The sequence below is a fragment of the Nycticebus coucang genome, chromosome 2 (assembly GCF_027406575.1).
Source record: "Nycticebus coucang isolate mNycCou1 chromosome 2, mNycCou1.pri, whole genome shotgun sequence".
Classification (NCBI taxonomy): domain Eukaryota; kingdom Metazoa; phylum Chordata; class Mammalia; order Primates; family Lorisidae; genus Nycticebus; species Nycticebus coucang.
In genome coordinates this window covers 8,056,685-8,067,343 of record NC_069781.1, presented here as the reverse complement: position 1 = coordinate 8,067,343, position 10,659 = coordinate 8,056,685, and the positions used below count along the sequence as shown (strand labels likewise).

The following is a 10,659-nucleotide window of genomic DNA, read 5'->3' as shown; positions in this document are numbered from 1 at the left end:
TTTTGGTGTTGAACCCTGTTCGCCTTGACCTTTGAAAAGCGATACAGATGAGAACCCTGGCCTGCCTCATCTCCCAGACATGCTTCCCATCTGTGGTCTGTTCCCTGTACCCCGGGCTCTTCTGGCCCCTTGGGCACTTGTTCTCTGGGACACTCTTGCCCCTGCCTCTCGGCTTGGCAATTCCTACTCATGCTTTGGGTCTCAGCATGGACAACACTTCATCCGGGAGGCTGTCCCCAGTGTCCCAGACACATGGCCCCTGCGATGGCCTGCCTGACACCCATTGCACTTGTGGTTTATGTCTGTGACCCTCACAGACGACAAGCTCTATGAGGGCTGAGCCACATCTATTTCGTTCCCCTCTGTTGTCCCTACTTTTGGCATTTTGGTGGGAACCCCTCCAAATGTGGGAAGAAGGGATGAAACCCAGTGGAAGTGAGGACATTGTTTTGTATTATGTCGAATCCATGAAAGTGCTGACAGTTGGCTGCTGTTGACCTCCAGAAAGTGCAGTGGCCTGGGACAGGAGCCCTCTTCCCACCTTCCTCTTTTGTAGACACCCATCGTTTGGCGATGATCGGCTTGTCTGCTGGGGAGGGGAGGCTTCAGATGGTTCATCATTTCCTGGGACTCTTTGCTCCCCCCTCGTATTTGGCAACCACCCCTCCTGGGCCCAAAAGATTCTGCGCTGAGTGGGAAAGGAAGTGCATGATTAAGTAGCTCCCACGGTCCAGCCAGCTGCTCCCCAAATTCTCCAGGCCCTGGAGTTGCCTTCATGCTTCTTACTTCCTGTCTTAGAGCAGCTTCCTTGCTGGCCGCTTGAGCCAAGGTGAATTTGGTATTAAACAGCCCCCAGCCTGGGGCCTGGCAGACAGTAGGGCTCCATAAATGCCTGTGGAATGATGGAACCAGATTGGGGCTTGTGTCACAGCTCTGCTACTTATTGGCTTTAGGCAAGTGACTTACATTTTCTGAGCCTGGCTCCTCCTGTGCATTGGGGATCCCCAAGTCAGCCTTCCTGACGCTTTCCCAGCCTCATGTCTGACTGCATCCCTGTGCTCCAGCCAAATGCAGGATAGAATTGCTCAGCCCTGGCTCGGCTCCTGTGGCTCAAGCGGCTAAGGCACCAGCCACATACACCTGAGTTGGCGGGTTCGAATCCAGCCCAGGCCCACCAAAACAATGACAGCTGTAACCAAAAAATAGCTGGGCGTTGTGGCGGGAGCCTGTAGTCCCAGCTGAGAATCGCTTGAGACCAGGAGTTGGAGGTTGCTGTGAGCCGTGATGCCACGGCACTCTACCCAGGGTGACAGCTTGAGGCTTTGTCTCAAAAAAAAAAAGAATTGCTCAGCCCTGCCCTCTTCCAGGCTCCTTGCACCTCTCAAGCTGCCCCTTCTACCCAGGGCATCTGCTCCACCAAAGGAGGAGATGTTTGTCAAAGAGCTTTGACTATCAAAAAACCCCAGAACATAGCAAGTATTGATGAGGCTGTGCAGAAATTGGAACCCTTGAGCAGTCCTGGTGGGAACGTAAAATGGTGCAGCCGCCGTGGAACACAGCATGGCAGTTCCTCAAAAAAAATTAAAAATAGAATTCCCATATGATCTAGCTTCTGGGTATAGACCCAAAAGAATTGAAAGCAAGGTCTCAGGGAGATACGTGTGGGCCCATCTTCTCAGCGGCCCTGCTCACAAGAGCCACCAGCAGAGGCAAGGGACGGATGGATGGGCTGAGTGTGATCCCTGCATACAAGGGACCATGATTCAGCCTTAAAAAGGAAGGATTTCTGACACATGCTCAACATGGATGAACCTTGAGGACATTATGCTCAGTGAAATAAACCACTCACAAAAAGCAAGCGCTGTGTGATTCTGCTCACAGGAGGTGCTGCGAGTTTTCAAAATCTCAGAGACAGCAAATAGAATGCTGGTTGTCAGGGGCTGAGGGGAGGGTGACAGGGAGCTCGTGTTTAATGGGGACACTTGGCTCGTACTGTGCCGAGTAAGCATGGAGACGGCATGGTGGTGATGGTTGCACAACAACGTGCATGTACCTAACATCACTGGACCGTGCACTTACGGTGGTTATGATGGCAAATTTTGTGTGATGTGTATTTTTAAATTGAGAAAAGATAACTTAGATGATCACTTTTGCCGGATGCCACCATGCCTTTGTTTACTGGGACAAAGGAGCCAGCCCATGGGTCAGGCAGAGACCCCTGTGATGGGCTTTCCCCAGGCTCCCCCACCCTTGTCCTTCCCACGCCTGGCTCTGCTTTGAAGATCCTGGAAATCCTCTTCAGACCCTCACCAGCCACCTCCATGGCACCCCTGGGTCTTGGCTTGGCGAGGGATGCCCTTGCACATGTAGTTCCCGGGCCTCTCCTTCTCAGATCCCCACCCCCACCTCTCCACACATTCCCTCCGCCACCCGGACCCCTGCAATCTGCCCACAGCACATGCCTTGTCCAGGCTCCAGTCTGACCCTCCGCTACAGACCCCTCAACTTCCCTGCCCCTTTCCTCCTCCATCACGAGCAGAGCCTGGTCCTTGGTGAGTCCACGGTACTGCCTGGGAAGGGGATGTGGTATGTCCCAACACCCACGCAGCGGAACCTGGCTAGACAAAGCCCCCCGGCAGCGTGTGCCTGGCCTCACCTCCTGGCCTTGTCCCCCTGCGAGCCTTCTGTGCCACCTGGCAATCCTCTTCCTTCTCCGATCAGTTCCCAGCTCCACCTTATGACTTCTCTTTCTCTCCTCAAACCTCTAACACCCCAGGCCTCACTCTCAGATGACAACTTGCTTCGTACTTCACCACAACACAGAAGCATGCAGAGGGACCACTTCAGCCCTGCCCTCCCCAGCCTCCTTCCTCCACCTGTCAGCCTTCCCTCCTCTTGGCCCAGCCCATCCACCACCCCTCCTGCCTGCGGCCACATATACATCCCTGTCCCCTTCTGAGGCGGCACTCAGTATGGCCCAGTCTCTCCCTCATTGCCACCTTTCCCTGTGGCCATGCACACAGAAAGTATCTAGGGACTCCTCCCATAGGAAATCACTCTGTGACCCCACAATCCCCTCCAGCTTCAACCCTACCTATCTGGGCCCCTTTGGCACACCCCCTTGGAAGGGTATTCTCCATGCTCCCTCCACTCCTCCCCTGCAGAACTAAGTCCACCCTGGCCCCTCCACCTGAATAGTTCTTGCCAGAGTAAGCATTGACCACCATGTTACTCCACCTGCCAGCAGCCCCGGACGCTACTGGCCAGTCCCCCGTGTTTCTGAACATGCCCTCCTTTCAGCCCAGGTCAAGGCTTTCTGGGCTGGCCTCCCCCATCTCTGACTACCCCTTTCCAGGGCTATCAGCTCCTCCTCTGCTGGGAGATCTCGTCCATCCCAGATTCCTACCTGCAGCCCAGCTCATCCTCTGACCTCCAGGCCCATACTTCCCAGGGGACAGGGCTCATGGCTCTTGAAACCCTGTCTCCCCAACCCAAGAAGCCTCAGATCTGCTCCTTCCACAGTGAATGGAAACTCCATGCTCTGGCTTCTCATGTCCACATCTACACCAGTGATCTTGTCGGCTCTCACGTTGAAACACACCTGAGCCCAGGGCCAGTCTGAGTGCTCCCCTGTAAGAACACATGAGCTCCCCATCTCCCCGTGACTCCCACCTACAGTCCCTTCTTGCCCATTCTCCATAGAGAGGTCAAACGACCCTTTCAAAGTATGCATCAGATTGTGTCCCTTGGTGGCTCAGAATCCTCCAGAGGTGGAGAGGAAGACACAAAGTTCTCACTGTAGCTGCCAGGCCTGAGCAGACCCAGCCTCCCCTGCCTGGCTGACCCCATTGTGACCCCCTCAGGGCAGGGCTGGCACCCAGGCCATGCGTCAGTACACACTTGATGAATGAATAAGTGACCGGTGGGTGACTGCGCCTTCCTTGGGGACCCCCCAGCCCCACCCTGCACTGGAGCCGATCCCAGCCTTTGCCTGTCCCTGCAGGCCTGGGCCTGGACCCAGCCACTCCTCCCACCTCTGCTAGGTGTGCAGCCTCAATACCCCGTTTTCCCGAAAATAAGACATCCTCCAAAAATAAGACCTACTTACAGGAAAGATAAGACGTCCCCTGAAAATAAGACCTAGCGCATCTTTGGGAGCACACCTTAATATAAGACGCTGTCTTATTTTCAGGGAAACAGGGTAGTTGTTGGCTCCGCTCGCCAGCTCTCCTAGTGGAGGGGGCACTTTAGGGACCAAGGTCCTGTGGTGCCTGTAGATCCTTGAGAACTCACAAGAATCTCCTCAGCCTCCCAGGTCCCTCTACTTCACCAAACCCACCTGGTGGGTGGGGCTGAGAGAGCAAAGGCCACACTCCTCCCCTGGCCAACCAAATACAGAAAACGGGGATCTGTAGGAAGAGCTAGTGGACTTGAGCAGGTCCTCTGTTCCGTCACCTGAGCCCAGAGGAAGGAGCCCTCAGTCTGGGGTTCAAGGTACAGGGATTTAAGCTGCCAGCCTGTTGGGGACCCCAGGTCCAGATGGCCACAGCCTACACTTCCAACATGTACACTGCACCATTAGAGTCATTCAGCCTGTAGGTCGCCAGGCATGGGGCAGAGCTGGGTGTATGGGCTTTGGTTCCCCTCCCCAAAGGATGCTTGTGTTCCCAGAATCTTTTCAGAGTCGAGCTGTAGGATGGCCCTTACTCTTGGGTCTCAACTTCCCAGCTGCCCTGCTGTGCTTTGCACCTGCCCCGGCAGGAGCACCCTCCCATCCTCTCCAGCAGGCCCAAGCCATTTAGCATCAATAAGCCTGGAGCAGACACACCTGTGCAGGGAACTGCTTGGGGCCCTAAGGAGCTGGTGAGCCTCCTGCCTGGCCGCTGCCCAGAGGGTCATGCCTGCCCCTACTAAGAGGCCTGCTGGGGCTGCTGGGGACACAGATGCTGGGGACCAGAACCATGCTGGCTGGCTTGTAGATGGGGCTTGGAATGCTCCCACAGAGTGAGCCTGCTCTGTGTTAAGCGCACATCTCACCCAGACCTCAAAGCTGCCCTGCATCCATCTTTTCTCACATATGAGAAAACAGAGGCTCAGAGAGGTGAAAACACTTACTTAAGGTTGCACAGTTGGTGAGGGAGGGAGAGGCCTTGGGGATTTGAACCCAGGCTACTTGGGCCGAGCCCAGAGCCTGAGCTCTTAACTGCCCTCTTGGGTGCTGAGGGTCTGGAAGTCCCTCGAGGGGGGCTGGGGAGTTTCTGGAAGCCAGGGACATCTAGGTTGGAGGCTCCTTCTGAGGAGGGTCCTGGCTGAGGAACACACTTGAATGTGGAGGATGGGACTTAGCACCATCATGTAGTTGTCAGCTCAGAAGTCCCTATCCACAGCCCAGGAGCACCTGTCCTTACTCAGTTCAGGCTGAGGGTGGAGAAAGAGGTGATGAACTAGTTTAGACTGTTTCAGAAGTTCAGGAAATAGACCACCTACCCCGCACTGGCTGCACAGTTCCTGTCCTGCCCATGACCCTCCCTGCTGAAGGCCGTCCCTGGCACCATTGGGGGAACTTGTTCCTCACTTGTGAGGCCACTCAAGAGCTCTGAGAGTCCCTTTGGCTTCTAAGATGGTAGAGTCTGGTTCTTTGAAAAAAGCTTATTTGAGGTCTAGTTTGATATGTAAACAAAGCCCTGAGATGGCCTGTGGTGGTAAGATGGGAGGCAGACCTTTCAGGGTACCCTTTGGATTCAGATCCACCTGATACCCCCAGTTTCCGGTGGGGAAGACAGTTAAACCTGTGATTGCAGTATCATGGGAGAAATGCAAGGTGGGGAGGTCCGGAGGCTGGGTGGGGTCTGGGATGCTCCTGAGCCAGGGCATCTGGGCTGAAGGCTGGGTCACAGGAGTCTGTTCTAGGTGCAGGGAACAGCATATGCAGTCGGGAAGGCACAGGGCCCAGGTGCCAAGGAGGAGCCTGGAGCCAAGGTGGTTTCCAGCAGGATGGTGTGGTCAGATTTGCTATTTAGAAAGACCCTGGGTAGGGCCAGGGGGGATGCCAGGAGCCCCACTAGGAGGCAGGGGTCAGGGCCTGAGAAGGGTGGGGGCTGGGCAGTGCCAGAATGAAGAGCAGTGTCCATTTTAGAGGGGTGGACAGGCAGGCAGCGTGCTGGGGTGAACTGACAGAACTTCAGGGATCTGTTCCTGAACTGTAGACTAAATTGAATTAATGTATAGAAAGTCTCAGTTTTAAGTTTCTTTACCTGAAATTTTTTTGTGCTTTTAACATCTGCCAATACTTGTCTGTACATGACACTCAATCGTGATCCTTGCTGCCACCTATACACATTTTATCTACATACCCAGGCGTTGTGTGCTGCCATGCAAACATAAAATTATCAGGCCTATTTTGCAGGTGAGGAAACTGAAGTTCAGAGAAGGAAAGTCACTTGCCCAAAGCCACACAGCTAGTGTGAGGTGGAGCTGAGAGAGCACCAACACCCCTGCTCTCCTGTCTCCTGGTGAGCACCAGAGCCCTAAGATGTTTTGGAAACCTGCTTCCCGCTTTCCTCATCAGGTTTTCTGCCCTAGAAAGGCCCTTGGGGGGGATTGTCCTATTTCACTTTCCTGGATGTGGGCTTAGGGCTAAGACCAAGGCGTGGTGATTATTTAGAGTGCCCTGAGGGAGTGGAGTGGGACACCTGGGGGCTCCCCTCCAGCCACAGGCCTTTTTCTTCCCTGCTCCCCACTGGGATGGGAAGGCTCAGGCCCTGTGGGATTCCGGGACGGTGTGTGTCTAGCGGTCGCCCATCACCCTTGCTCCAGTCACTGCTTCGGGCGGCAGAGGCAGGGTCTCCCTTCCTGGTTCATCCTGAGAGTTGGAGCCAAGGTAGCCTCTATCAGGGCGGAGGTTCACCTGGTCACCCTCCATGAATGCCCTGCTCAGGACACTTCACATTCTATGGGACAGGGGTGCTCTTGAGCCTCAGAGAGGGGAGCGGAGTCCAGGGTGTCCAGGCTTCTCTCTGGATCCTCAACAGCAACCAGGGAAGATCTGAGGTCAGGATAAGGGACATCATAGTCTTCAGAAGCAGGTCACGGCCACACTGGGGCCTGTGTGGACAGAGCCTCACTATCTCTTTTTTTTTTTTTTTTTTTTTGCCACGAAGTGTGTTTTATTTTCATTAATCATACAAACAATTTTCTATAATATCCCAAGGCAAACTGGCGAATTTGGCAGTCCGATTGGGGGTCCCCTCCACGGCCCGCGGAGTGCCCAGGTTCACAGTGCAGCTGTGGCTCATGTCCGTCTGGCAGGTGTCTCTTCCTCCACATCACGACTTGGGTCTCGAGAGGACGGGGACAGGGGATCCGCTAGTCTTAGGAAATCTCACTCCACTTCTCCTGCTCGATGGTCTCTTTGGTCGGCAGGGTGTTCTTCTCCTGCGTCTTGGTTTTCTTCAGCTTGGCCTTATCGAAGCTGGCGATTTCCCCCATGTCCGGTTTGTCTGCCATTTTCTTAAAACAATCCTTGGCGTCCCTCTCCGAGCCCAGGGTCCTGGTGCTCCTGCTCCAGTTGCTGCAGCAAGAGGCCAAGCCTCACTATCTCTACTGCATATGGGAACCCTGGGGCCAAGTGACAGATTTGCTACCTGTGACATAAAGCACCAGCCTGCATGTCTGTGCCCTGACATGGACAGGCAGTGCAGAGTGTGTTCTGCCTGGGCTTCTGTTCTGTGGGGATGTGACTAAGAGCTGCCAGTGCTCATGCAGGTGAACCATCACCTCTCTCCTAGCTGGTGTCCCACCTACAGGGTCATTTGGGGACCATCCTAGCACCCTCATGAATCCTCCCCTCCCCCGTGTCCTGCACAGCCACCTGTTTTAATTCACACCTTCCTGTCTGAGACTTATAATTGCACTTCTCATACAAGATTGATTAGCACGGGGGTGACAGGGATCCATGCACCTGCTTCCCTTAGAAACTGAGGAGTGGTCAGCGGGGTTCCCCGGGCACAGCAACCTGTGTCACAATAACAGAACAGCACTGCAGACACTGTGATCCTCTGTGGGACGGTGCCCCGTCTGGAGAGGTGTGCCAAGTGGGGACGGTGTACCAGCAGAGGGGGCCTGGGAAAAGAGTGGAGCATCTGTAGAGAACGGGCAGCCACATGTGGCAGAGGCCCACAAGCCAGGCCTGTCGGCCCCACCCGGGCTTCACTGCCTCATCTGCCTCATGCCCGAGACCTGGTCCCCACCTCACAGGGATCCCCATCCCCTAATTCAGTGGCCCTGCTGGCCAAGGTTTCCCTGTTGAGGGGCGGGCAGCCCTGGTGACCTAAACAGTGATTTTTAGGGGTTGCTCAGACTCACAGCACACCAAGGTGATCCCGGTCTCCATCTGTCTGGGCCCTGTGGTTCCCTGGAGGGAAACTCACACTACCCTGACCGTTTTCTATGAAAGAGCTGTTGGCAACATGGCCAGATAGAATTTAACATCTTTTGGGCGGCGCCTGTGGCTCAGTCGGTAAGGCGCCGGCCCCATATACGGAGGGTGGTGGGTTCAAACCTGGCCCCGGCCAAACTGCAACCAAAAAATTAGCCGGGCGTTGTGGCGGGCGCCTGTAGTCCCAGCTACTCGGGAGGCTGAGGCAAGAGAATCGCCTAAGCCCAGGAGTTGGAGGTTGCTGTGAGCTGTGTGAGGCCACGGCACTCTACCGAGGGCAATAAAGTGAAACTCTGTGTCTACAAAAAAAAAAAGAATTTAACATCTTTCATTTTAATCATAATTTATTTTACTTTTACCTCACATGATCTTAGTATTCTACTTAACAACAGTCGCAGAAAGTTCCCCAATAGCCACATTTACTTAACTAAAAACAGTAAATTTGTTTAAAGAAAAATAGTAAGCAAATAATAGAATGGGTAAGATACAGACAGAGGGCACATCGTGAGGGTGCCAGACAGACCCCTGGGTGGCGTTTGGCTTCTCATAAGTCATGAATCAGGAGGCAGAGTTGACATTTGTCTCCTCATGATTGCTCCAGTGGAGAAGCAAACTGTCAGCGCTAGCACATTCGGCAGGAGGGGTTTGGCTCATGCCAGCTCGTACCCCCTAAACCTGTCCACAGCCTGCTGCCCCATAAGACCCCCCCCCATTCTGTATTGGAACAGAGCCAGAGGCGGATGCAAGGGACAGGGGGTGAGTGACAGGCTCCCCCTCCCTCTCGCTGCTGGCCCAGGGCATCTCCCCCTCCTGGCCCCCCCCACCTGACTTTGAAGGCCCTTAACTTGCCCCTGATAGGAGAGAGGGTATTAAATGAGGGCTCTGGGGCCAGGGCTCTGCCGCATAGCTACCGGCGCCTCCATGGCAGCTGTAGTTGGCTCTAATCCCTTACTTTCTAGGGACCCACAGTGGGCTACAGCAGAGAATGTTATTTTCATAAAATTTCATCCTAAGTGTATTTTTAGCCCCTCAAATGGTGTCCACCCATGGCTAAACTGCCGTGGACACCTGACCTCTGCGGCCAGGCCCCTCGCATGCCAGTCCAGGGAGGCCACCAGCGCCCTGTGTTCCCTGCTGGACAATCTTCTCTGGCTTCCCTTCTCCTCCATCTCTCCCAGGGCCCAGCTGTCTCTGCACCCTACACCTTCCTCCACCCTCTTTTTGGACTTCTGGGTGCCTTAGGATCAGGGAGGAAGGGGTCAAAGGCAGAATCCTGGGGAGTCACACTTAGTAGGTCTGGGGGGACCAGGGGAGTTTGCATTTTGTCGAGCTCCCCAGTGGTCTGGTGCTGGTAGTCTGGGATCATTTTGAAGACCTGGGTTCCCCAGGGTGTTGGCTGGCAGGTGAGGGGCTGTATCTAGGGGCTACTGTTCAGGGTGTAACCTACAGCTGGTGGGTGGGTGGGTGGGGGGCAAATAATTTGGAGGAATGAGGGGAAAATGAGGGAGCTGCCACCCTCTGGCTCCCCAGGTCCCCCCAGAGCCTTTCAAAGCTAACTGCATCAGTCACCTGGGGCCTTGTTAAGTCAGAGCTAGCTGCCGCATGTGGATGGGGGCAGAGACCACACCTTCCGCTTCCCCAGGAGCTGCCTCAACCCTCGGAGGAATGAAGTAGGACATAGACAAATGTGCACCACATGAAAACACCAGTGTGACATCTGAATGGGAGCGCTGGCCCTGGGTCTGTGCTAAGTACAGCTTCAGGGGTGCCCCGACACACACAACCCTGCAAGCTGGGAGCCAATGTGGCCTTCATTTTATTTTTATTTTTTTTCTGCTTTTTGAAAATTTCAGATTGATATGAGGGTACAAAGGATTAGATTGCATTGCTTACATTTGTTAGGTAAGGTCCAAATTGTAGTTGAACCCTTCACCCAGGTGTGCCACATACCCTTATATTGTGCCCATTAGGTGAGAGCTTACCAATCCTCCTCCCCTCTCCTCCCTCCTTCCCATTGGAATTTAACTGTGGTTTTTTTCTCGCGTGTGCGTGTAGTTGTTCATCTATTGGTTTCATATCAGTATTGAGTGCATTAGATTCTTGCTTTTCCGTTATTGTGACACTTTGCTAAGGAAAATGTACTTCAACTGTAAATCTGTAAAGTCTTCATCTTTTTATGGCTGAATAGTCCTCCATGGTAGTACCTGCCCTACTATTCCATG

At 54.1% G+C, this 10,659-nt stretch overlaps 1 protein-coding gene across 1 annotated transcript; it reads right to left on the bottom strand.

Moving 5' to 3' along the window:
• Positions 1-7,130: 7,130 nt before the first annotated feature.
• LOC128571627 (thymosin beta-10-like) lies at positions 7,131-7,580 on the bottom strand. The gene has a single exon (XM_053571203.1). It carries the CDS (start codon positions 7,504-7,506, stop codon positions 7,372-7,374), a length of 135 nt encoding a protein of 44 aa, XP_053427178.1. The 5' UTR covers positions 7,507-7,580; the 3' UTR covers positions 7,131-7,371.
• Between the last annotated feature and the right edge of the window lie 3,079 nt (positions 7,581-10,659).